Below are 26,609 nucleotides of genomic sequence, written 5' to 3' on the forward strand. Positions count from 1 at the left end.
ATGAATGAGACTGGAGGGGAAACTGGAGGAGAGATTAACTGTCGCTGTTTTACCTTCTGTCCTGCTGTTCTTCCGTTTGGGGCAGATAAATTTTATCAGTGGCACATTTTTTCCTCTTCTCGATCCATCAGCTCGAAGCTATCTACGCCTAGATACCAGCACTCGCCCACGACTCGACCCGACGTATATTACACATCGACATACCTTTATTTAGCCTCTTTGCCTGTCTATCCTATAACCCATAGTCTAAATCCCGTATTGACAGCTCTGCAACCTGTCCGTGCCAGCTGGCAGACCGATGACCCCGTCGCCATTGGACATGCACAACGCACCTTTTATCCTACATAACAACTATCCCTTGATAAGCAAAGGACACGTCAACCAAAGGAGCCCAAGACATCCTCCATTCGTCTTCGCTTTTTGCTCTTCATCGACGGCGGCGGCCGCGGATCCGACACAATCCCCAGAGGCGCAGGCTGTTCTGTCGCTCTAGTCTTCGGGGTCAAGTCGTATTGTAAATCAGGCCTGGTAAACGTATATCGCTTCGTGGCAAACAACCCTCTGCTATTGTACGATGGCCTGCTGGCGATGCCGCCCTGGCCGCTGTGCCCGAGAAACAGGCTCGCCATGGGCTTGGATGGCAGCACAAACGGGCCAGCGATGGTCTGTTGCGCCGGTCTGACACCCCTGCTCTCGAGGTCGCGGTCGCCCGACAGCTGCCCGATGAGCGAGTACAGCCAAAACGCCCACGTCTCAAACGCGGTGTCGTGGCAGAATTCGTTGGCGACGGGCCTGGGCCGGCGGTGAATGGCGGCAGGCTGCTTCGCAGACACCTTGGCGGGATCCACGAGGTAGTCGAGGAGCGGCGGCGCCTCGGCGTACGGCACGCGCTTGAGCACGCAGCGCGAGTCGCTCGACAGGTTGGTGAGATCAATGTCGATGCTCCTGCACAGGCCTGGAGACGGGTCAATGGCCCCATCCTCGGCCTCCTCGGGGGCGAGGAGCATGAGATGTCGTAAAATCGACGTGTCTTCGACTGCTTTCGCTATCGAGGCCACCGTCCATCCTGTCGCGTCGGCCTTTTCGTACACGGACCTCCAGTCCGCCTTGGCCGCGACGACGTCGTAGAGCACCAGAGACGGAAACTTGGCCACCCATCGCAGAGACACATCCGTGAGCAGCTGGTCGGCCCATATGCGCAGGACTCGCAGCACCGGAAAGGGATCCGCCGCGTCCGACCAGCCGCGGACGATGCGGTCGCTCACCTGAGGGTGCGAGGCCTGGATGTGGTCTGCGGGCTGGATAAGCTCCAGCACGCCCAGGTTCTTCATGTCGGCCAGCGCCAGCAGCTCGGTGCCCGTGAACAAGCAGTGGCCAGAGATGGTCAGGTGTGCGATAAACTCCACAGACGCCGAGTTGAGCGGCTGGGTGTAGAGCTTCAGCGCCTCGTCCGGGCGGCACACGTGCTGGCGGAAACGGTACAGGCCGAGCACCGGGTCCTCCTGGCCATCGCTTATGAGAAGGTCGGAGAATATCTTCCATGCGTGCAGGGAAGCGCCTCCTCTGCAACTCTGAGCATTAGCACAGGAGCACAGCCACACACAGTGATGGGGGCGTTGAGCAGGCGACGAACCTGGCTTCCAGAAACCGCCACAGGCGCCAGAGCATGCTCGCCGGTAGCTGTTCCAGGAGCTCCTTGGACACATGGCCAATGTTCTTGGCCACAGCGCGGATGGCCATGTCCACGAGCGGCCGCGCGTGTTTCGCGGGCGGCTCCTGGTACTTTAGCGGCGCGACGCGCGACCAGTCGAGGGTCCCTCGCGCCGCGGGCCGACGGGCCGCCACGGTCCATTGGTTGACGGACATGCCCGAAAGTTCGTCATACATGGCGACATGTTATGATGTAATCCTTTTAAAGAAGAGCTGGAATGAGAGACATGGTGTGTGAGAGGTGGATGATGGCAGTTAGTGTTGACTTATTTTGGCTCCGAGTGGCAGCCCTGAGTTTGTCAGCGCTGGAAGCCGGCCGGCTGCCGACCACCCTTTGCCATTTTCACACTGCTAAACATATTAGCAGTCGTGCACAAATTCTTGAGTATGAGACTTTTGGTTTAACCTGTAATTATGACATTTTGTGACTGCTCATAACAGATGAAACGAAAACAAAACGCCAGACAATGCGGCAACTACTCTGCAACCAAATCAAACAGCTACACGAAATTCCACCGCGTATATAAACCAAGCCAACACAATTTACAGCATAGGCTTCAAGTCGTCGGCAACCTTGAAGGGAGCCTCGGTCTTGCTCTTAATCTCGTCCACGGTCACGCCATCCGCAATCTCAACAAGGGTCAGACCCTTGGCAAAGTCGACATCAAAGACACCCTGGAGAATGTTAGTCAATGTAAATGGGGATGGAAAGACTTCAAATTTACGTACAAGTTCGGTAATGATTCGCGAAACGCAGGCGCGTCCGGTCAGAGGGAATGCGCACTGCTTCATAATCTTGGGGTTGCCCTTCTTGTCGGTGTGCTCCATGGTGACGACGACCTTTGTGGCGGACGGGTTGCTGACGAGGTCCATGGCGCCGCCGAATCCCTTGACCTTCCCGGGCAGCATCCAGTTGGCGAGGTCGCCGTTGGCGCTGACCTGCATGGCGCCGAGGATCGTGAGGTCGATGCGGCCGCTGCGAATCATGCCGAAGCTTTCCTCGCTGCCAAAGACGGCGGCGCCGGGGTTGAGCGTGACCGTCTCCTTGCCGGCGTTGATGAGGTCCGCGTCCTCGGCGCCCTTTTTCGGGTAGGGGCCAAGGCCGAGGATGCCATTCTCCGACTGCAGCTGGACCTCGACCTCGGGGCCGACGAAGCCCGGCGCGAGCATGGGCATGCCGATGCCCAGGTTGGCGTACATGCCATTCTTGAACTCCTTGGCCGCGCGGCGGACGATGCGCTCGCGCTTGGCGGCCGTCTCGCCGGTGCCGAGCGCGGCCTTGCTGGCAGGGTCGGCCTCGTCCTTGCTAAACGTGTACTTTTCGATGTTCTTGGCCGTGGTGCTCTGGATGACGCGCTTGACGTAGATGCCGGGCAGGTGGACCGACTCGGGCGGGATCTCGCCGGGCTCGACAATGTGCTCGGCCTCGACAATGGTCACCTTGGCGTTGCGGCCCATGGCGCCGTTGAAGTTGTTGGCGGCGAGGCGGAACTGGCAGTTGCCGAGCTTGTCGGCCTTGTAGGCCTTGACAAAGGCGTAGTCGCCGGCGATGCTGTGCTCGAGAAGGTACGACTTGCCGTTGAAGACCTTGACGTCCTTGGGGTACGAGTAGACGTCGGGGGTGCCGTCGGGCTTGTTCTTAAGCGGCAACTCGCCCGTCTGCACCACGGTGCCGTAGGCGGCGGGCGTGTAAAAGGCAGGGATGCCCTTACCGCCGGCCGCGCACCGCTCAGCGAGGGTACCCTGCGGGGTCAGCTCGAGCTCGACCTCGCCCGTCAGGTACATGCTCTCAAACGTCTTGTTCTCGCCAATGTAGCTAGCCACCATCTTCTTGACCTGCTTGGTCTTGAGGAGCTTGCCGAGGCCGGAGTGGTCGGTGCCGGCATTGTTGGAGACGGCCGTCAGGCCGACGAGCTCGGGCTTTTGGAGCACCTCGTCGATGAGCGTGTCGGGGACGCCGCAGAGGCCGAAGCCGCCGCACAGTAGCGTGCTGTTGGGCTTCATGTCCTTAATGGCCTCGGCGGCCGAGGGGAGCACCTTGTTGATCTCGGCGCGGCGGGCCGTCGCGGAGAATTGTCGGGCAAAGACGGCCGTGGGCTGCACGAGTTAGTGGTCGGGCAACAGTCCATAATGGAGAAGGCGACTCACGTTGCCCGCGTGGCGGGCAAAGGCGCCCAAGGTGCGCATGCGCATGACGGTGGAAGGCATTGCGGCAAGGGAGTGTTGGCGTGCTGTGCAGGGTTGTGTCTAGATGGCAGAATAGCTATCCCCTTCAGTCACAGAGAGAATAGAAGAAAGAGAACCCAGGTCGAGGATAAATCAGAAGCAAGAGACAAAGCGCGCAAGGTGTGCAAGGTCATGCAGTGGAAGTGGTTGCAAACGCGGCGCCGGAAAGCCGAGTGCTTTTGAACCGTAGCTGGCCGGGTAGGAGGAACGCAACTTTCCGGGGTCGGAGAAGCTGGGGAAGCGCCACCAACTGCAGACGGACAAACTACAGTGGAGTAGGGTGAGTTTCGGGGGGTTATTTGGTGGGCAGCGCAAATAATATAGTTAGAACATTATTGGAATTAAGGATACCCAACTCTTGGCGGGACTGTTCCGCTGGCTCTCCCGACAACTTGCTCCAGCACTGCGTCCAGCGGAATGCGGGTACTCGCGCTTCTGGGTACGGCTCACGACCAGGTAACCAGATGGAGGCCATCTTCACAATCAAAGACTTGAAAGACTTCAAGTTTGATACTTGATTGACATACAAGTTATAACCATCCACGCGATACGCCGTCTTCAAGCCTGCCGCAGGTCCCGATGCAACTCCCGGTACACTTTCCGTTCCCGCTCAATCTTCTAGCGTACTTCCGCCCCTCACGCTTACAGTACAGTGGTGCGTTCCGACCCTCTTGTCGGATGGAAGGAACGGCAGTCCAGCAACCAGGATCAGGGTCAACTTTTACCAACGCTAGAGCCTCCCTAGGCTGGTTAATTCATGGGCTGCTTCCTCCGACCATCGGCCACGAACGAACGCTGTCACCGGATAAGCATTGTGCCATGCCACATGCTTATTACATAATCTTGTGTTTGGAATCAGAGTTGAGTTAAAATATGTACATGGGTTGGTTTGGTGATGGCATCAACGGAAAAAAAAAAACAGAACGGACCTGTATACGTCGTGCTCCGTACCTCTCAGTCACACTAATAAATCCCGAGTCCATTCGGTGGCTTCTGGTGATTTGACCCTAACCTCACTCATGTTCCATCTACAGTGCCAAAGTCCACGGCACAATAATCATTCATAAATGGCACTTTTCAAAGTCCGCGTCAAATTTCCCCTTTATTATCAACGAGATAGTGCCGGACCGTACGTGGAGAAACTGAACAACAGACTTATTAAGTAGACTACACTGCAGCGTGAAACAAAAAATGAAGTCGCGGTCAACAAATGAGGGACCGCGCCTGTGCATCGCACCAGATCTCGCCAAATTGCCAATGCGTTGCGCAAGCAAAAAGCAGACGACGTGTGCAGGATTCGAACCTACGCGGGCGAACCCATGCGATTTCCCAATCTGTTCTAGTCGCACACCTTGGGCCACTCGGTCAACACGCCTTTATGTCTCTTCATGAAAAAGAGCGATTTATTTGCGTTCATATTGGCTCTGGGAGAAAATACGGGGACCGTGGTGAGTGGGTCTACTCGGCTCTGCCCCCCACCCATGGCTGTGCTAAGAGGTACCTACCTATGAGACTATCGTTAGCTAAAAACCAATCAAAATACGTGGAGCGAATAGCGTCATATATCTCTTCTCTCAGCAGCTTCTCTGGCCGTCAATTATCAACTAGTGCAATCCTTTCTGGTGCTTTCACTTTTAAGACTCGTAATTCAACCGGACTACATGAGGCTATCAGTAGTTGACTGTGGCGTGAACGAATTCTCGCAACTACCACGATTTGTTATTTGACAAGCACTTGCCAACGATGAGCAGTGACCGCGAGGCTGCGAGGCAGTAATGCGGGCATTTCATCTACAACGGTGTTGATATTCTGTCGAGTTATACGCTGGGTGGTGATGGTATTTTGCTCTTTTCCGCGATTACGAAGCAATGCGCTCCAAGCAGCTAACAATGGTGCGGGAGAATCCTGTTTACATGTTGCACCACCTCGACATTTACACGAGAACGAAGGCAAAAAACACGACACAGCAGTACACCGCCTGTCCTCTTTCCCATTTGTGGTGGGCCGTGCGTAGGGAAACGTCCTTTACAACCATGTTCGAGAAGAACACCTCTCGGGTAGACGCCGCGAGGCTGAGCTTGATTGTCTAGCCAACGCATATGGCCACGCAGCAGTGATACTACGGATCTAACGGAGGCCACTTGAATGATTCTCTCCTTTCCAGGCTACCAATGGGAGCATTTTTGAAATCACATAGTACGAGAATCTGTGTGCCATGTCCTCATCCCCAACGTTGTCAACGCCTTGCACGCTAGATTTGGACAAGACACGACGTCAATGTCACAAAGTACGTAACTACGGACGCTTGGCCATTTCGATTCTATCGATTCAACTAGTTATCCACTCACAATCATGTTCTTAAAAAAGCTTGGTTCCCATTGCCAACAAGCGCCCGCCCACCCACCGCCCCGAAGAAAACGGCCCCACAACGACGACGTCACCCCTGGTTGCCGCACCAACGGGCCCTTTGAAGTAAATAAAAAAGTGCGGTGGCTGGGCCAACCGTTTAGGCATCGTTCAGGCCCTTTGCAGCAATTCGCAAGGTTTGGGAGGTTGGCTGCTCTGGTTTCCCGCCTCTTCCTTTTTTCTCCCCCTAACTAATACAAACCAGCCTTTTACATTTTTTTTCGATTCGCCTGCAAAGCTAACAACGATTGAAACACTTTGTCTGATAAGGAAAGTTGCCTTCACTCTACACTTGCACAAACCCACCTGCAACCCTTTCCGCATTCCTCCCGACATTGGAGTATTTTGGTTACCCCGTCTAAAAGGATTCAGATTCTTGATCGATTTGTTCTTGCCATTGCCCGCGCATTCCAGACATCGACTCCGCCTCCACGAGACCAAATCGTCTTTCGCTGTCCCTACCGTCCGACTTACCGATATTCGCTCCGGGCCGCATTCCAATCCTCACCGATCCGTGTCTCCCGAATCCGAATCGGCAAGCAAGACGAGCTCTCTTGTCCAGCGGCGGTCTCGAGCACACGCCGACCACTGAGCAAGGCGCGCCAAACGGGCCTGCCATCGCCGTCGTCACTTTTCGACACCGCGCAGCGCCTTTCAAACCGTACCGGCTCCCTCGGCTTGGAGCTTCACTGCGCGCTGCATCGCTCTCACGAGCCTCGGATCCCCCCCCCCGGCGGGATTCCCAACTCACCACATAACACGCAGCGTCGCTGACGGCCACCGCCCACGATGCCGCGCTTCCAAGTGGGATGGACCCAGTACATACCCTTTCTCGGGTACCACCATGTGCTCATGATTCTTATCGCCGTTGCCATTATCCTCCTCTCTCTTCTCCTCGCCGGCTGCTCGTCGTCGTCGCCCCTCATCCCCAACATCTTCCTGCTGTCGCTCTACTACAAGAGCTACGAGGCCACGCCGGACACGTCACAGGTGTACTACAATGTCCACACGGCGCTGTCCAACATTGCCGGCGGCGCGCAGCTCCAGGCGCGCGTCGGGTACTTTGGCATCTGCGTCAACCCCGACGGCGGGTCGTGGCTCTGCAGCAACAATGCGACGGCCCTGGCGAGACAGGTCAGCCAGGACCAGGATCCCCTGAACTTGATCTGGCTGGCGGCGCAGTTTAAAGACATGATTGTCTTTCCCTACCTGATGTAAGAACACCCTGGACTCTGCCCTCACATGACCCATGAGACCCACCGCTAACACAAGACGGCTAGAATCATTGCCATCATCTTTGCCTTTATCTGCGTCCTCTTGCTCGCCAGCTTTCCCTCGTGGTACGAAGAGGATGACTCGGAGGGCTCGGAGCGCGTCGTCCGTCCCATTCCTTCGCGCGCCCTCTCCCAGGTCTCGCTCGCCATCATCTTCATCGCGTCCATTTTCGTGCTCGTCTCGGTGCTGTGGCAGCACACGGCGTCGGTGGCCGCGTCCGTCATTGCCCAAGACTTTGGCAACGGCGTCGTCAAGTCGGGCGTTGGCACCGCCGCCATGGTGCTCGGCTGGTTCTCGTTTGCGCTGCTGATTATCGTGACAATTGGTCTGATTGTCACGATATTAACGATTAGTGTGGTCCATCAGATGGTGTAATGCAGATGCAGATGCATTGATCTTTTTCAGTATTTGAAGTTTTTTTTTATATACCATGTTCGTCGGACGAAATGTACAAAGTTGGCACAAGAAAGAAATCGGCGGCGGGTGTATACGAGCTTGAACAAAGAACATGCGAGATATGATGGCGAGTTTGGGATATTGGCACGCATCCAGCACTGGCGTTTTACATGGTTGTTTTGATATACCTCTTTCATCTTTGTGTGACGAGACCCGGAGGACCTTTTATTTTATCTTCATTGCTTATTGTTTCCGATACTTGTCAATGACATGCCAAAGTGCTTTGGCAGGGGGAAAATATTCGAACGCGATTTATTGACTCATGTTTTTGGGAGGGAAGGAAGTCTGAGGAATAATGGGACATGTGTATAGAAACCTGAGATTTGCGCAGCTGCCCAGCCAAACTTTTGACAATGGAAATGTTTGGCTGCCACCTTATTGCCTTGAAAACCAAGTGAACCATCTGTTGGATTAGTGACATGTCTTGGAAATGATGTAGAACGTGTAGTGTAGCATTGTAAAGAATGAGACGGTTCCTCAGTAGCTGTTATTGAAATGCAGAAAACGTCGAGGTAAATAGCATTACGGATGCTTTAAAGGTAAATAATCAATCTGGCTGCCACAGCAGCAACGCCAAACGCCATATATCCACCACTAGAATGCACATCTACAAATTGAACCCCCCCATTCTACTCATCTCCCTAGTTATTGGCAGCTGTGATCACACCTTACGTCGGACGTCGAAACGGATGCGCCTCCGTGTTGAGAACCCACTCATCGAGGCTAATCACGTCGGGCCCTGCGTAGAGCATGTAGTAGTACTTGAGCGTCTCGGCGATCCAGAAGCTCTCCATGGCGTCGTCCATCGGCGGCTTCTCCACCATGACGTCCGAGACGGCCGTGTTGGCCAGGTCCGTGTCCGTCGCGGCCATGGTCGCTTCAAACATGGCCCAGCCCTTGTCCATCCACGCCGGGTCGCCCGTGATGCGGTACATGTACCACACGGACTCGATGGCTTCCGGGCTGCGAGTTGCGTTAGCGGAGATTCGAGAGAGTAACGGTTGGGCACGTACCGGAGAATGTAGCTTCGAAACACGACGCTGGAAAAGCCGGCTGGGAGCCTCATGGAGGTGATGTAGTCCTCGACGTACTCCTCGTGGCTCTGCGGGCGCTCAGGGACGCTGCTGTCGCCGGACTGGGCGACGGTGCCGTACTGCAGCTCCCATTCGCTAATCTGTTGATCGCGGTACTCCTTGTTCGAGTCCAGGGACGCGTACCACGCGGCCTTGTCAAACGGGCACTTGTCGAGCGACGGGCAGGGTACGAGGAGCGACGCCTCGGGCATGAGGCCGCTGGGGGTCTTGTGATAGGCCCATACGCACCCGTCCGTCAGCCGCTTCGCCGTCGCGAGGTCCTGCGGGCGGTCAAAGATTTTCGCGCCGAGGCCGTACATGCCGCCAAGGAAGCATGTCAGATGGGACGCCTCGTACTGGACGTCGAGGTCGCGGCTCGGATCACCCTGCGTCCGGATCTTGGCGGAAAAGTAGATATCCCAGTCGCTCTCGTTAATCATGGGTCGGTACATGAGCCACTCGTCGACGGCGCTGACCGTGGCTTCATGGAGCTTTTGGTACTTGGGCTCCAGACCGCCAAGAAGTAGATACTCCTGTGAGGTGTTAGGGGGGCCGCGCGATGCTGTTTAGCACAAAAACAAGAAACTTACCTTGGGAAAGTACTCGTAGGCAGAGTCTTGCGATCCACCCATGGAAAAGGACTGCGAGTACGACGACGACGGGACGAGACTGTCACCGCTAGCATCGAGGTTTTCGGGGAACAGACCCGGAATGGCGGCCTTGCCCTCGGTCTGAAACTCGACGAGCGCGTTTGTGATGCGATCCACAGCATCATAATACTTATTTTCCTTTGTTAATTGCGCCAGGCGGGTAAACTCCATGGAGAGCGTCGCAAGCTCGGCAATGCCCACAGTGGCCGCCTTGTGCTTCTGCGCCACGTGCATCGGCTGCCAGCGGTAGTAGAGCACCGGCATGCGATTTGGTGTGTCAAATACGCCGTAGAGAACCTCGGCGAGCTCGACGGCCTTGTCGAGGAGCACCGGGTACTTTCCCTCATGGCCGCCGCTGACGTCAAACGCGGCGAGCAAGCCGCCGAGGTAGCGAATGGTGGTTTCAAAGACGGGAATTTCGTATTTCTCGCTAAAGGTAAAGTCAATGTTGGCGACGCCGTATTGGACGGCATCGTCGAATTCCTCACGGAGGCCGGCAATCCAAAGCGTGTCGAGCGAGTCGACCAGCGTGGCGGCCCAGCCGCAAAACGGATCCTTGAAGGCGCCGGAAATGGGCCGCAGCTCGTCGTGCATCCACGCATTCTTGCGGTACGAGTTCCAGGATTTGGAAATGGCCGCCTTGACCTTGGCTCGGCGCGCCTCACGCTTCGTCTTGTCGGCGGCGGACTCGGGTGTAAAGGCGTGCTGGATCGTGGGAATGGCCTTGGGCTTGCCCGTGGGAAGCGCGGCCATGGACTCGGTCGGGACGGGATAGTCCTGCGGCAACGACGTCCAGTGCGTTTTCGTCTTTGAGCTGGTCGACGCCGCGGCCGGCTTCACGCTGGTGACGGGCGGAGCTTTGTTGGCGGGGTCTGCCGCGAGTTCTTTTGACGTTGTCGCAGGATTGGCGTCCGCAGCGGTGTTGTAAGTGGGACTCTCGACCGGGGTCAACACCTTGACTTTTTGCGACGACGACGACGACGACTTCTCCTTCTCGGGTGCGGCGTCGGGACGTTTCGCAGCACTGGCGGCCGCGGCGCCGTTGGAAGTGGGACCCTCCACCGGGGTCAGCACCCTTACTCTTTGCGGCGACTCCTCCTCCTTGTTGGATGCGGCATCGGGACGCTTCTGGGCGTCGACGTTAGGCTTTTCGAGGGGAACCTGGGGGGGCGCCCTGGCACCGGCGGCTTGCTGCTGGGACGCGGTCGTATCGAGGCCGAGGTCGAGCTCCGGGTGGACGGCCGTCTTGGGCGGCGGCGACGACGGCGGTGCGCGTGTATCAGAAAAGGGGTGCGCCGTCGTGTCCCATGCATTTTGCGCGACGTGGTAGAGCATGAAGACTAGAACGACGGCGGCGAGGGTGAGGAGCCTGTACCTGCGTCGAGCCATGATGTGCGATGGGGGGTTCGCAGGTGTTTTGGCCGGCTTGGCGAAGAGGGCGATGAGCCAGGTGCGCGGCTATTGACCAATATCGGGTCGACAAGAAGCGCGTTGAGAGTGTGGTTTCAGTCGTTGACCATTGTCGTGAGGAGAGGGGGGGGGGGGGAGAGGGTTAGCAAGCTGGGTTGTCTGCGGGGAAGTTGTGACGAGATGGATGCGTAGATTGAAAGTAAAGGACACGAAAGGGGCTGAAGAGCACGGGAACGAAGGAGAGACGCAAAAGGAGAGGGTATGAGAGAAAAGGACGAAGCTTGAAAAATAAATTGCAGCAAACAGGGAGGAATAATGGTTGCCAAGCGAATTGACGAGGCGTTGAAGATGCAAGCGGCAGGAGGTTGAAGCGTGGTCGACAAGCACGGTTCAACAGCCAGTGCTGGTATTATTAGAAGGGTAAAGTTCACAGGTACAACGAAGCGGTCAGGTCAACTTGTAACTAGAGTGGCCCGTCGCAGCTTAGCAGCGAGACAGGGTCATCTCGATTCATTCATCCCATGCACCATCAGCAGTAGCAATGCAAGCCACCCCGTATTAATACAGAGTGGGTTGGGGGTTGCGAGTCTAAATTATGAAATTCAGGGACATGAGGACCATTAAAACCTTGAAGCTGCTCTTAAAGCTGGCCTTGTGGGGGCACTGGGCTAACGGTCTCCGTAATTCGTACCAGATAGGTAGGAGGTAAGAGGTACTCAATACCTACGGTCCCACAGTATCTACTCACTTATTTAGGTACCTAGTACTGCTGGTGTAGAGCGAGCCCACCGCAAATGCGCCACAGCGAAACAAGAGGTAGGTCGCACAGGAGGTGTTGCTCCATCGTTGTTTCTTTCAACATCATAGGGCAACTACCTTGCGACGACTATCATTTATTCTTGATGATTTTTATTAGAAAACCAAAACAAACAAGAGAAACCACCCTCATCACTATCATCTGGCACGTCCGACATCAATCACGGCGCACCAGGACCGACACAAACTAGCACGACACAGCTCCTCGTCGAGCAAGCTCCACTCCGGCCCATCTCGTAGTACTGGCAACTCCCTTGGTACTTACCTACCTCCCTAACTATCGGAACACATCAAACCTCACGCGAATCAGTCTTCCCTTAGCCATCCATCCTCTTACTTCCGCTATAAAACTATGTTTCTCTTATCCCGCTCAAAAAAAATACATGTACAACGCTGGTTTGCTGCCCCAAAAAACACCACCGTCCTAATAATATGCTCGCATACCTCCACCCTCAGTCTCCTATGACTTATACGAGTCTTTGATCCTGAAATATACCTCCGTGTCATAAAAGTTGTAATTCGGATCCCACTCGCAAAATGGATGCTGCGACAAGAGCACCTCGGCCGTCGGTCGCTCCCCAGGATTCCTGCATTAGGGTTCGGGTTAGCTTCACCCTCAAATTCTCACACTTCACCACCTCACACCACTTACACTTGGAAGCAATCCGCCATAAACGCCACGGCCAGAGGAGGAATCATCAAATCCAGGTCCTCCGGCATCGGCGGCGTCTCTCCGTTGGCAATCTTGTAAATCGCACCCACCGCCTCTTCCTTACTCCACGGTCGACGACCCGTAAACATCTCCAGCACCACACACCCAAGACTCCAAATGTCCACCTTGGCACTGTACCCTTCGCCCTGCGACCGAATCACCTCGGGCGCCATCCAAAACACCGACCCTTGCATGTTATTGGTCTTGTCGTTGCCGTAAATATTGTCCGTCTTCTTGGAGATGCCAAAGTCGCTAATCTTGCACGTGCCATCCAGGTCTAGCAGGATATTGTCTGCCTTGAGATCCCGGTGAAGAATGCCCTCACGATGCAGATACGCCAGCCCCGACAACGTCTGTCGCGTCAGAGACGACACCACAGACTCCTCGAATCGTCCATGCTTTCGCAGACACGACCCGATGCTGCCACCCGAAATGTACTCAAGAAAGATGCTAATGCTAGTCTCCTTGCGCTCGCATCCCAAGTACTGCACGATGTTGATGTGATCCAGGTGCTGCATCGTGTCAATCTCTTGATCTAGCGCCGCCACCATCTCCCGCATCTTGTTCTTGTCCCCCCCTGCCGCCTTTGCATTCACTTCCACTTCCTTGACCGCCAAAAACTCTCCCGTCGTCGCATTCATACCCAGGTACACCCGCCCATAGGTACCCTTGCCAATCAGTTGACCCTTGAACCACCGAAACGTCGTCTGTCGCTTCAATCCCGTTTCTTGATTCTGATTTGGCATTGCCATGCTACCGCGCTGATCTGGTCGAATTTGCACAATGTTGGCGTTGAACATCTTGGTACTCTTTCGTCGCATCAAGTTGGAGTTGTTCTTCTCCCCGCTTTGTGACATCGAGGTGAACCGCTTGTTAGCCTCGTGTGCACCTCGCGCCACTTCTCTGATAGACTTCATCCTGCCCAGCCCCCCCGACCGCTTGAGGCTTCTCGACCCTCCGCCGTGCGAAGACACTGGTCGGTCAGACGCCTTCAATGTCGATTCATCCGATCCGAGCGTGTCTGCTTCTCCGTATAGCGATGGCTGTCTCGAAGGAGGGATTGCTGCTGGAATACTTGGTGCCTCCTCAGGCGCCAAGGTACCAGACGAGTTGCGCTGATGCCCTCCTGCCTCGGCCTCGTTGACTGTGGGAGAAGCAGTCAATATGTTGCCCGCGCTATCTTCTAGCACGGGCTCGTCGAGATCCAGGTTCGGGAAAAAGTCGTCCAGGTTGTTCAGAAGCGCATCTGTAGGAGGGCGGTTGGCCCATACATCCTTTTCAATAAATGACTTTCGTCTAGATACTTTATCGTCGGCATCAAAATTGCTCGACCCAGGCGTTGAAGGCGTGCGTCGTGACGTCGTGCTACTTCTGCCATCGTCCACAATTTCTGTAACTGTGCTTGCTTGAGGAGACTGAAATGACACAGACATAACTTTGCTCTTAGGCCGTTGCGTGTTGACAATAATGCTCGGTCGCTTGCTGCTAGTCCCGGCTTTACCTTTACCCTTTCCTTTGCTGCGCCCGGCTAGGGGGATCTGGAACAGACCGTCATCCGAGTCGTCGCTGTCATTGTTGGCAGGGGTCGGGCGCTTGGTTGCCGCTGGCGTCGCAAAGCTGACTTCTAAGCTTTTGCGCGACTCGTTGCTGCGTTGAAAGTTGTCAGGTGTAGTGTCAAAGTCAAACCGCTTCGGCATCTGAGTGCTTGGACTCAGTTCCGAAGACGAAAGCGGTTGCATCCCTACACCGTGTGGTTTATCATCAGCTGGGATGGACTTTGGGATTGTGACGAGGAATCCGCCGGGCGAGTAGTCAGGCACGGCGAATGACATGTCGCCAGAACTCCACGTCACTTTACGTGAGTCGCCAGTGACCTGAGCTACCTCTGGCCCAAATTCCTTGATTTGACCACTTGGCGATCCCTTCTTACCTGAGCGTTGAAGACCACCACCGGAGCTACCAGACTGCAAGTTTGCCATGCTAGAGACCGAACGTGGAGCATTTGCGCTCGACTGCCCGACAGCACCCATGCGGCGGCCGATCCCTGCCAGAGCGATACCGATCCCTTCGGATCCATCCACTGATTGTCCGATAGCTTGGCGGCTTTTGAATCCATCCGGACCGTCGCTGGTAGAGGTAACCAGGCGCCTGGGGCTAGGGAATCCGTCCGAGCCTGCAGCGGAACTACGCTTGCCGTGTCCTGGCTTCTTAAGAGAATTGGCCTTGAGCAGTGTGGCTGAAGGATCGCTCGGTGGTGCCGGTGGTTTCCTCTGCGGGAAGAGGTGCTCAGATGGTTTTCTGTCCTCAAAGGGGGAGTCGCGGGGCTGGTCAAAGTCGACATTTCGTCCGATAATGCCGAACCCATTTCCCAATTCCGGGGTATTGGGGGTGCTGCCTTTCTTGTTGGCTTGCTTGCGCTTCTCCAGATATTCGCGCTGTTTGCGCTCCATTTCTGCCCGGTACTCGCTGGCCTCTTGTGCAAGAGTCTTGTCGTCCATTCTGTTTTCGGACATGGTATTGGATCTCGATGTCGGTGGCGAGGAGATGGATCGTTGACGAGACCCGTTCAGTTTCGCATATGCCTCCTCGTCCATGCCAGGCGGCAAGTGATTTGGTGTCAACAGACCAGTCTCGGTTTCTGGGCGATCAGTGTTACTGCCGTTGAGATCAACAAAAAATTTCAACGTCGTGGGCTGTTTTGGCTGCGTTTTGTATGTAACAATTTGCTCATCCCCCAGCTCATCTTTGTGTTCAAACTGTCCAAGATCCGTTGCAAATAGCCGGGCATTGCCAGAGTCGTTGATTCCCAGGCTCACACAGATCGCTCGCTTGATGTCTGACGCAGACTCGGCCCGAGTAATATCGCACATTCGAAAGTTCCACGAGTCAAATGTCGCCAGCACGAATACTCGAACGGATTTTGTTGGGCTGCCGTGATCGAGATTCATATCGCTGACATGTGTGTCGCGAATGCCTAATACTGTGGCCTTGGCAGCACCATTGGGCGAGTGTGGGTATTCGCCTTCGTCTGGGGACGGGTTGGCGCTCTCATCACGCTGCTTCTTTTTGCGATGCATAAAGCTGAGAAAGCTCTTGGAATCTTTCGCCGACCCAGGCTCCGTACCTGCAGAACGATCTCCGGATTCATGGGGGGAGTGGCTGGCGCGACCCTCGACAGTACGGCCGCCGACAATGTCGCCAATATTCATTCCTCGACTAAACATGTTTGCTGCATCAGCAGGGATACCAGATCCGTAAATAGCAGCATTGGAAGAGACGGAATCTGTGCTATGCCTTGAGCGGTGGCCGAATTTGGCAGAGTTGGGAGACGCGGTCACGGCAGATGTAAACAGTTTCTGTTGTGGAACAGGACTTCCACTTGCAGTTGGACTGTCGGAGCGTTGCGCTGTACCACGATAGAGTGCCCCTTCGCTTATCGTCGTCTTCATAACCGAAGTTCCAGGCCGCCCTGTGTCGGTTTCAGACATCTTGAGTCCAAGGCGGTGGCCGCTCTCGGAGCTGGACATTGTTCCAGTGTTCAAGGTAGGCATTGTGGTTGCTCTTGTTTGGGAAAATCGTCTAGCCGCGAAGCCCGGTCCCGGGGGATTGAGAGGCGTCTACGGGAAATCGTCAGTAAATTAAGTTTAGCGTCACGTAGATGATGCATACGTTTGGGGAATCAGACGGGTCGGTACCCGCGCTTGGGATGGTAGCGCTCTGCCCACTGTTGGTTGAGTCTTGTCGGCCATGAGATTTGGACGGCTCCACGGGCTTGCCAGTCACGATGCTTCGAATCAAGCGTCGCATACGCTTTCCTTCCTCGCGCTCGCCTGGCTGATTCCATGGCACACCATTCTGGGTGCACTCTCGTGCAAGCTGGGGATAAACCTGTTGATGCATCATGCTGTGATTTCCGCGAAGCCCGTGTGGGTTGCCAAGTTCGAGAAACTGCTGTCCGCACAGATGCAGAGTTCGAAATGTCTCCTGCCATTCTCTAGAAAACATGTTTTGCGCCAACCAGATGAGGACAGTCTCCAATGGCCACTGCTCGGCCATTTCTTTGGAAATGAGTCCTGCACCTGCCATGCCAGATCCACTGGCGAGACCTCTGGCTTGTCCCGCTGCGGATAGAAGATATTGCTGCCCCCTCGGATCATCGAGCGCTGTCGAGGTGCCAGTGTCCGACAGTGTCAGTCCTTGGGACGAGTCTGACGGCAAGTGTTCCTCGCCGCCGAAGCCTGGGATACCGACTCCTTCACCATACGAGTTGGCACTGGGTATATATGTCGCGCTCATCGCATCGCTCGGGGGCGGGGGTGGAGGCATTGCCATGACATGTTGCCGGGCAGCCATCTGAGCGTGTATCTTTGGGTTATAAGGTTGGTGCTGGCCCGGCGTCGGCGGCGGCGGCGGCGGCAGATTGAAGCCGCCGCGGCCATCGTACATCCGACCGTAGTTGCCGTGCCATGCCGGCTGCTGCTGCTGAGCAAGAGAGCCACCTGGCGGCGGACCTGGCGGCGGGGGTATCATGACGCTGGGTGCAGTTCCTGGTGGCGCTGGAGGGTATCGCGGTGGTGGCGGAGGAACGTTCATGATGCTGCCCATTTGCGGTCCGGCCATGGGAGGCGACGAGATCGGCGGCGGCGGAGGCACCTGAAAGGGGCGATTCGGGTCGTTATTCGGAACATGTCTTTGGCTGCCCTGATACATGATGGGCGACGTCTCGGCCTACGCTCGTCGTGGTGGTTGATGGGATAGGTAGCTTAGAGTGACAGCGCCAGCGCCGGTCGAAACGATGGATGAGCACAGCAAGGGGGTCGAATTCGCGTCGGTGTAGCACACATGCAGCCACAAGCAACTTTTCAGTCGTTGCCGATGGCAAGATTTGCGAGAGGGTGTCGTAGTATCACTGGGCTGGAATCGTTTGGGCGGCTACAGCTGCGTGCCTGGACAGGGTTGCAGGATGTCGGCAATGGCCGGTGAGCGGGGACAGTCGTTGTAGAGTGTCAGCAACTGCAGCTCGTACCTAGACTGGTGCCGTCGTCGTTCGAGGCGGCCAGGCGACGGGCCGTTTGAGATGGTAAGAGAGGACCAAAAATTAAATGGCAAGACAAGGGCAGGAGGGACGAAGAGAGCGGCCCGTGGTGCTTTGGCCGCTAGAACAGTGGAGGGCTGCCAACCGTCCTGCACGCCGTGGGGCTCCACCTGAGCTGTACGGAAGCAGGTGGATGCGACGATGCGTGGCGGGCAACGTACCTAGGTAGTCGGCTGTGTAGTATAGGGATAAAAAAACTTAAGTTACGGTCCATGAGATGGAAGCCCTGGTATGGATTTTGATAGAATTCCTTCGACTCTTTACCTGCTGAGAGCCTCTGTTCAGCCCAGTTATGCGCCGGGAGAAACATGCACCACTATCGCGGCATCTACAGTCGGTACCTACTAGTAGGTACCTACTAATCTGGTGGGGAGTCCAATCACAAGCAAGCCAGCACCTCAATCAAATCGCTAGTCATAGTATTGCAACATAGCATGTCAATGCATCATAGTAAAACGGAAACCTTTGTTCCAGCGTATCCTCTCATATAACCCCTCCCTGATACAATACTGTAGATAACCAAACCGTAACGCCATTACATCAAACTGCAGCTGTTGAGATAGCCCTGCTGGCACTGCTGCATATATGAATCGTCATCTGTTGTACCAGCAAGCACATCACGTTTACGGACCAGCCCGGTCACGGTGATACTCTGCTCGCCCTCGGGATGCCACCATTTCAGTCGCTGCAGAGGAACGCCCTCGTCTTCGTCAATGCTAATCTCCCACTTGCCCGAGGTCACGGCAACCTCGCATTCGTCTCGGGGGAAATGGAATTCGGGCAGATACACCACCGTCGGAAACTTCTCGTCCGTCACCTTGGGCGCCGTGAGCTTCAGGTCATACGCGCACCGCCGCAAGTCGAAACCTGCAGAAATCACCTCTCCGGCCACCACAGTGGCAGTGGGTCGGATAAAGGCTTCTGCGGCACGGTACCCAGGCGCATTCGTAAGCTCAGGGTTGTTGAGGGATGGTGTCGAGCTGATGGACGGGCTCGTCAATGACCGACGGAGGTTCGTGGGGTTGACGCTGTTCTCCTCCGATAGGCTGACATTCGAGTCAGAGTACTTTGGCATCGCAGATATCGGCGGAACAAGGTCGTCTAGCGAGTATATGGAAAGGTCTTCACCGTTCCAGTTCTCGCCCCATTGATGCACATTCTTGGCGCTATAGACCCATAGACAGTGGCCCTCCATGCCTGACCCCTCAGCAGCAAAGTAGTTGGCGTCTAGTGCTGCAACTTGGCTGCTATAGTCACCCGTCTTATAGGCCTTCTTGTCATCCATGTCGTAGGGGATGCCGAACTCCGTCAGCAAACAAGGGTGGTTTCCAGTACGGTCAATTCCTTCCTGTCGCAGTGTCGCGAGCTGGTCCTTCAAGCAATTGCGAATGGCAGTCTCGCCGATTTTAATGGCAAATGCCGGGTGAAGATATTTGCCACGCAAAACTCCAACCACATCAACGTTCCAGGTGCTATTCCAGTGTTTTGTCATCAATGTTATACCATCATAGTAATGAGGCGTGAAAACAAGAAGTCTATCATCATCTGGAGTACCTTTGATCTCTGGCGGAAGCTCCAGGGTCGGATACTGCATAAGCATGATGCAGTCCTTGTGGATAGCCCTGCAGGCAGTCTTGTATTTGCGCCAAAAGTCCATGAAATATGTGTTTGTGAATTCAGGATAGTCGATGTTCTTGCCAGTGTCAGGATTGTTGGCAAAATAGTCTTTTCTCAGAAGTGTGTCGGTGGTAGGGTCCCAGACACCATGCTGCGCCCAGATGCATTCTCCCAGTTTCCAACCGGGGTCTCGCTTCCAGCCGTACCTCGAGTCGTCGTAGCCAACAGGCAGCCAGGCAATTTCGCCTGCAGGGTCGACTAATTCTGTTCCCGTCTTGTATGGTCCCATACCACCCATATCCCAAGTATCAACCTCACAAGCACGGCCCATACCCGTCAGAAACGTCTGCCACATCGTTGGCGAGGTACCCTTCTTTAGATGCTGAGCCTTGGGAATGACAGTGAGATCTTGGTAGCCGATCATGCACTTGTTTGGCTCATTCAAACTCTCCCAGCCCATGACAACCTCATCTTCAAGGCCACCAGCTTCGTGTATACGCTTGGCAAGGTGCGCGCATGCGTTGATAAAATGATTCTGCAAGTAGTCCTGGATATTGACGCCGTCGATGATGCATTTCGGAGCAAACGCTTTTCCAGCGAAAAACATGGTGAAGATGGTGCCAGTTGCGAGCCGATAATAGTTTGTAGACCAAATCATCTTGGGATATTGGCTCGGGTCCGGCCAGGTGTTATGCACGATAGCGGCCTGCGTTGTCGCGAAGCTTTCTGGGTTCATCCCGCAAGCATAGATTGTCCACATTGGCGCGCCTGAGCCTCCGGTAAATCTCGACCAGACATCTTGATGCGGGTCCATGAAGATGTAGAAGCCGAAAGATTTGGCGATGCGCAGCACGTCAATCGTTTGCTGAATAAACTCCTCGTCATATTTTCCGGGCCCAGCGGCTTCGATGGCCTCCCAAGTGAATACGTATCGAATCGTGTTGAAGCCATATCTCTTCAGACGAGCAAAATGGGTCGATGCCTCGTCCTTGGGGAACGGTCGGTTGTGGAAAGTAACATTGTCGCCGTCGAAGAAGCGATCGCTGATGTGGGAGGGCTGGTCGGGTTCGCTGGGCAGTTTGGAGTCGCCGGCGACATTGATTCCGCGGAGAATAACCTCGCGACCTTGCTTGTCTCGAAACTGGCCGTCCTCGATGGTCAAACGGAACGCAGCCATGGCAGAGGTTGAGCGTGCTTTAGCTCGCTCGCTACCTACCTTGGTCTACCTAGGTACACCAGTCGTTGGTGGAGCGAGAGCGGACAGTGTTTCGTTCGGGCGTCGTCGAGTATTGGTTTCGATCTGAAGAGTCTGGTTATTTGCAAGTTCGGACGGCGAGAGAGACGACGAAAGAACGCTATCCGGCTTCATGAGAGTGAAGTTGAGGGAGAACAAGGATGGACTGGTGGTACAGAATGGCCGAGACCTGGCCAAGGATCCGGTCGGCGCTCCAGCGTGACGTGACCGCCTGAACATCTGCGACGCTCCCCACTCGGAGTGGCGGGGTGTCCGAAGGGCACTGAAGCGTCAAGCCAGAGGCGGGCCACAGCGCATCTCATCGCTGTCGATCGCCAGTTTCATTGGTGTGGTCTTTTCTTCCGGGCTCCACCACTGAGCTAACAGTGGAAGAAGCTTCTCACCAACACGACCAGAATCCGATATACGCGCAAGCCATCTTTGCGAGTCCGATCGCATACCGTACTGCAACTAGCGGGTTAGTCTTGGAAGTAGAATGTTATTTTATGATACAAGAATTGATAGTTGCGACCCTACTTAGGTAAAGCACGTGAGGGCGTGGACGAGCGTTGATATAATTTGTACTGACTCCCGATAAAATGCTGAATAAAAGGACTTAAATACCTATCGAATAGGTATGTATAATATGTCAAATAAATGGCAGTGAAGTAAATTCATAGATTATCACCCCAAACGCCAACTCACCCAGCTGGCCTGGCGGGGAATCTCCGGGTACCCCACTACCTGGAGCTCACCTCCACGCCGTTGAAACTTCACATTGCCTCATCGTTCATTTCTCACTGTGCGTGCTTGCTTATCCAATTGATTTTCGGGCTTCTTCTGCATTGCCATCACTCTGACCGACAATACCCGGGCAAGGACATAACGAGATGCCCCTCGTTCCCGCCTGAACCCACCCCACGCCAACCCCCGCCATTTGGCCAAGTCAACAGAGTCAACGTAAACACCCTGCCTGGTGTCCTAAACTGCACCATACAACACCATGTCGGGCTCGAAATCCTCACTGAAAAGCATCAATGATGCTATCAGATCCCAAAGCTTTGAGGACGCCATCACAAAGTCCCAAGACCTACTTAAGAAGGACCCCCAGAACTACCAAGCGTAAGTATGCTAGCGCCAACTTGTATTGCCAAGATGCCTAACAGTCCTTACAGGAATATATTTTTGGCATTTGCCCTGGATAGACAAGGCAGAACAGAAGACGCCGAAAAGGTCTACAAAGCAGCTACAGGTCTACGTCCTGAGGATGGCCAAGCCTGGCAAGGTCTGATCAAGCTCTACGAGAAGCAAGGCCCACGGAAGCTGGGAGACTACCAGCATGCCGTCGTGAAGCTCTCTCACATTTTCCACAAAGCAGACGACGCGTATAAAGCACAGGATGTCGTAGACAAGTTTGTCGACTTTGCACGCGTTAGAGGAGACCGTCTGGAATATGCCGATGCTCTGTGGATCAAGCTCCCCGAGAGTCCTCTATACTCTATTCTTGAGGGCCGATTTCCCGCGCCTGCCAAGACGTACGAAATCATCGCCGTCATTCTCGAAGATTTCGAGAAAAAGCGTATAATTGCGCTAATTGGAGAACGGAGAACTCGACTTGGTGCGAAACTGAGCGATGTCACACTCGACGTGAAGCGTGAAGTCTATGCACAAAGCAAACTGGAATTCATTTACCGGCAGCTTATCAATTGGACCACAGATGACGAGCTACGGCGCACGTACGAGGAGAAGCTTGTTCGATATTGCCATGATCGCCTTCTAGCCCTTCCGGCAGGCGAAAAAAAGGCGGCGGAACTGGTTAAGGTAATTGGTCTTGCCAACGACATGGTCGTAATCAAGCACCCTTTCAGGCTCGCGTGGGATATCGCCATAAACTGGCAAGATCACAAGGAAATCGGCAACTGGAGCGCCGAATTGTTACACGATTATTGCACTCATTTTCCGGAAAGCGACTTGTACAAAGTCATCACCGCTTTCCTGACGTCTCCTATATCTCCATTCCCTGCTGCGTCTACTACACAACAGAAGCCATCTGCCGACGAGCTTTCTGACGATAGCGACGACGACGACGGCGGCGGCGTTCCTACATCCATTGTTCCTCTCAGTGACGAAGATCGTATTATGATGATTACAGAAGGCATTGCTGGCGAGGAGTCGTCATTTGGGTACCGGCTTGTCGGTGAATTCTTCCTTCATTATGGAGAATACGAGAGCACAGTCGAATACATGCGAAAAGCGCTCCCATACCTTGCCAAAGAGCAATCTTTGAGCGCGTTTGACTTAACAAAAACGACAGACGCCTACTCTCTGTGCTTAGGCACGTCACTTGTTTACTATCAGTCACCACGGCATCATGCTGAGGCAAAGGGCCTGTTTGAGACGGTTCTCAATCACGACGCTACAAATACTCGTGCGATGATAGGTGTGGGCCTCATATACGAAGAGGAAGAAGAATATGACCAAGCCATTGACTTCCTTGAGCGTGCTTTGCAAAAAGATGTCAAGAATATTAGAGTCAAGTCCGAGGCTGCATGGGTAAAGGCGCTCAAGGGCGATTACCAAGCCGCCGCAAATGGGCTGCGTGAGTGTCTCACGGCTCTTGATGTAAAAGACCCAGACAAAGGGCTTCTTGCCGACGCGCAGTATCGCTTGGGCTACTGCCTCTGGCATTCGGACACATCCCCCCAAGCGAGGAAGCAGCGCAAGGGAGAATGCGGCTACGCTTACTGGCTCGCAGCTCTTAACAGCAACCTGGACCACGCGCCTTGCTACACCATGTTGGGCATTTATTATAGTGATTACGCCAAGGACAAGAAACGTGCTCGTCGCTGCTTCCAGAAGGCTCTTGAGCTGTCTTCTGCAGAAGTCATCTCCGCTGAGCGCCTATCTCGTTCTTTCGCGGACGATGGCGACTGGGACCGGGTTGAGCTGGTTGCCCAACGCGTGGTGAACTCTGGAAAGGTGAAACCACCTCCTGGATCGAAGAGAAAGGGCATCAGCTGGCCATTCGCTGCTCTTGGTGTTGCTGAATTAAATAAGCACGAGTACCACAAAGCCATCGTCTCTTTTCAGTCTGCGCTCCGACTCGCACCAGAAGACTACCACTGCTGGATCGGTCTCGGCGAGAGTTACCACAATTCCGGAAGATATGTCGCAGCGACCAAAGCAATCATGAATGCCCGAAAGCTGGAGGAGCAGTCAGATACGGACATGGCGGCCGATGCCTGGTTCTCTAAGTTTATGCTTGGTAATATTAAGCGTGAGCTGGGAGAATATGACGAAGCGGTTGAATTATATCAATCCGTCATCAAGACACAGCCAGACGAGGAAGGTGTCATCATCGCATTGATGCAAACCATGGTGGATAATGCCCTGGTCAGTGTTGAGAAGGGACAATTTGGCAAGGCAATCGAGTTTGCCACTGACACTATCAAATTTGCTACCACGGCGAAAGAGAACATCCTGGCGACTTTCAACTATTGGAAGACTGTTGGCGATGCTTGTTCAGTATTCTCTTCCGTCCAAAGTCGGACTTCTGACTTTCCCCTGGACGACATCCGCGCTATCCTTGGCAAGGCTCCCAAAGAAGCGTTGGAGATTAGCGCCGATGTCGATAAAGTCAACCTGGACGTCGTCTCCGCCCAAGGAAAATATCCTGCGGACGAGCAACCTGGTGTTGAGCTGACGATATGCATCCAAGCCACCATTCTATGCCACAAGGTTGCTGTTCATGCTGTATCGAAGGATGTCCACGCCCAAGCCGTTGCCATGTTCAATCTCGGCTGGGCTGAATACAGGGCGCACTCGTGCTTGCCGCCGAAGCTGCGCAAGAAGTCCAGCAACTACCTCAAGGCGGCTGTGAGGTGCTTCAAAAGGGCTATTGAACTGGAGGCCGGCAATGCTGACTTTTGGAACGCGCTGGGTGTTGTGACTAGCGAAGTTAATGGCGCCGTCTCGCAACACTCATTCGTGCGAAGCATCCACGTAGACGAACGAAGCCCTGTAGGGTGGACAAATCTTGGTGCGCTCGCTCTCCTATCTGGCGATATCAAGGTAGCCAATGAAGCGTTCACCAGAGCACAATCTACGGATCCCGACTACGCGCATGCGTGGCTTGGTCAAGCGTTTGTCGCTCTCCTATATGGCGATGGCAAGGAAGCTCGTGGTCTCTTTACACACGCGATGGACATTTCTGAAGCCTCGTCTCTGTCTGTGCGCCGGCAATATTCGTCATCCATGTTTGACCATATCCTCGTCGGTCCGACAAACGTAACGATTGCTTCCCTCTTGCAGCCAGTGTTTGCACTCAATCAAGTGCAGAGCCTGCGGCCGCTGGACTTTGCCTTTGGCCACCTGGCTAGCTTGTTCTTGGAACGCACACATGACCATAGCCGCGCCGTGGAGATTCTGGAGACGATTTGCGCCAGCATAGAAGAGGACTATGAGCAGACGGAATCGCGCCTGAGCCTGGCGCGCTTCACACTGGCGCGAATCGACCTCGCGCGCGCCTACCTTGCGTCCAAGTTGTATGAAAAGGCTATTGAATGCGGCGAGATGGCGCTCGGTCTGAGCAGCGACGAGCACGAGGGCGAATTGACCAGCGAGCAGCGCAAAAAGGCGCGACTGTCGGCGCACCTGACAGTGGGACTTGCGCAATTCTACGAAAAGGACTTTGGCGAGGCGGAAAAGTGCTTTGAAGCGGCGTTGCACGAATCCGACAACAACCCGGACGCGACGTGCCTGCTGGCGCAGGTTTTGTGGGCGCAGGGCACAGACGACGCCAAGGAAAGGGCGCGGGCGTCGCTGTTTGACGTGATTGAGACGCACCCGGAGCACGTGCAGAGCGTGCTGCTGCTCGGCGTGATTGGGCTGCTCGACGGGGACGAGGGCAGCGTGGAGGCGGTCACGGAGGAGCTGCAGGGTCTGCGCACCAAGGACACGGTCACGAGCACGCAGCAGGCGCAGATGGGCCAGGTGCTGCGTGCCATGGCCATACTCGCCGAGGGCAAGACGGCAGATGAGGCGCGGGCGCAGATGCAGACGGATATCATGCTGCACCCGCACCTCCCGCACGGCTGGTCTGCACTGGCGGCGGCGGCGACGGAGGGCGGTGGATACGCGGCGCAGACGTCGCTCCGGGTGGCACGGAGGGGTATACCGCCGCGCGGACGGCTGGACGCGGTGGATCTCGCGGGGTCATATGCGGGCACGGGCGCGGTGGCGGACGCGCAGACGGCAGCGTTTCTTGCGCCCTGGGAGACGGTGGGATGGTCGTCGCTCAAGACAGCGACGAAGGGTATATAGACATGCATACACGCCGGCGCTGGTATAGAAAATGTAGAGCTACAATGTCATAGATAGTCATCCTGCCATGTTATGAAAACCATATATTAATACGATAAAAATGACTGTTGTGCCGTCCGCCCCATCATCTCAGGACATGCCCTTGGGTATCATAAACGCCGTATCAAACTACCGACCCTTGCCCATCTTTTTTCACTGTGGTCGATCCGCGCCCCCCGCCGCCGCCGCCTTCAACCTCGCCAGTCGCGCACTCATCCACGCCTCGTGCCAGGCGTCGACCCTGCCGCCGAGAAACACAGTCTTGTCGGGCGTCAGCAGGACGGTGCCGCGGGCGACGACGGTGCCGGCGCTGAGCAGCATCTTCTCGCCGATATTGGTGGTGCCGATGCCGATGCCGGGCATGCGCGCCGTTTCGACGGCGTAGACGGTCCTGCCGGCGCAGTCCTGCAGCACGAGCCGATGGACGGCGTTCTTCCCCGCGGCGGCGGCGGCGGCGAGCGCCTCGTCATCCACCACCTGGCGGCCGCGCGTGCCGCGCGCCGCGGCCTCGAGCGCCTCGACCTGCTCCCACCGGCTGAGGCTGAGGTTCTCGGCGTCGACGACCTGC

General features: G+C 55.2%; 7 protein-coding genes across 7 annotated transcripts in view; 2 read left to right on the forward strand and 5 right to left on the reverse strand.

Moving 5' to 3' along the window:
* Positions 1-377: 377 nt before the first annotated feature.
* Positions 378-1,887, reverse strand: CCM_01274 (uncharacterized protein; the record flags this gene model as incomplete). The annotated part of the gene is made up of 2 exons (XM_006666430.1): positions 378-1,563; positions 1,634-1,887. 2 exons carry the CDS (start codon positions 1,885-1,887, stop codon positions 378-380), a joined length of 1,440 nt encoding a protein of 479 aa, XP_006666493.1.
* A 366-nt stretch (positions 1,888-2,253) lies between these two features.
* On the reverse strand, positions 2,254-3,918 carry CCM_01275 (succinyl-CoA:3-ketoacid-coenzyme A transferase subunit A; the record flags this gene model as incomplete). The annotated part of the gene is made up of 3 exons (XM_006666431.1): positions 2,254-2,385; positions 2,440-3,807; positions 3,859-3,918. 3 exons carry the CDS (start codon positions 3,916-3,918, stop codon positions 2,254-2,256), a joined length of 1,560 nt encoding a protein of 519 aa, XP_006666494.1.
* A 3,213-nt stretch (positions 3,919-7,131) lies between these two features.
* Positions 7,132-7,992, forward strand: CCM_01276 (Membrane fusion mating protein FIG1; the record flags this gene model as incomplete). The annotated part of the gene is made up of 2 exons (XM_006666432.1): positions 7,132-7,556; positions 7,623-7,992. The coding sequence occupies 2 exons, from the start codon at positions 7,132-7,134 to the stop codon at positions 7,990-7,992; spliced, it is 795 nt and encodes a 264-aa protein (XP_006666495.1).
* A 749-nt stretch (positions 7,993-8,741) lies between these two features.
* On the reverse strand, positions 8,742-12,050 carry CCM_01277 (class I alpha-mannosidase; the record flags this gene model as incomplete). The annotated part of the gene is made up of 5 exons (XM_006666433.1): positions 8,742-9,036; positions 9,087-9,679; positions 9,737-11,254; positions 11,834-11,874; positions 11,996-12,050. 5 exons carry the CDS (start codon positions 12,048-12,050, stop codon positions 8,742-8,744), a joined length of 2,502 nt encoding a protein of 833 aa, XP_006666496.1.
* Positions 12,051-12,482: 432 nt separating this feature from the next.
* Positions 12,483-17,444, reverse strand: CCM_01278 (mitogen activated protein kinase kinase kinase 3, mapkkk3, mekk3; the record flags this gene model as incomplete). Its single annotated transcript, XM_006666434.1, has 3 exons — positions 12,483-12,609; positions 12,675-16,351; positions 16,404-17,444. 3 exons carry the CDS (start codon positions 17,442-17,444, stop codon positions 12,483-12,485), a joined length of 4,845 nt encoding a protein of 1,614 aa, XP_006666497.1.
* A 920-nt stretch (positions 17,445-18,364) lies between these two features.
* On the reverse strand, positions 18,365-20,623 carry CCM_01279 (glycosyl hydrolase, putative; the record flags this gene model as incomplete). Its single annotated transcript, XM_006666435.1, has 1 exon — positions 18,365-20,623. The coding sequence occupies one exon, from the start codon at positions 20,621-20,623 to the stop codon at positions 18,365-18,367; it is 2,259 nt and encodes a 752-aa protein (XP_006666498.1).
* Positions 20,624-21,683: 1,060 nt separating this feature from the next.
* CCM_01280 (antiviral protein (Ski3), putative) overlaps positions 21,684-26,609 on the forward strand; it is a gene marked incomplete at both ends in the record, with an annotated part of 5,613 nt that continues 687 nt past the window's right edge. The window contains 3 exons of the mRNA XM_006666436.1: positions 21,684-21,802; positions 21,856-25,994; positions 26,136-26,587. Of these exons, the coding sequence (XP_006666499.1) occupies positions 21,684-21,802; positions 21,856-25,994; positions 26,136-26,587 (4,710 nt within the window). The remainder of the gene's footprint in view (positions 21,803-21,855; positions 25,995-26,135; positions 26,588-26,609) is intronic.

This window comes from Cordyceps militaris, assembly GCF_000225605.1.
Source record: "Cordyceps militaris CM01 unplaced genomic scaffold CCM_S00001, whole genome shotgun sequence".
NCBI classification, from domain to species: domain Eukaryota; kingdom Fungi; phylum Ascomycota; class Sordariomycetes; order Hypocreales; family Cordycipitaceae; genus Cordyceps; species Cordyceps militaris.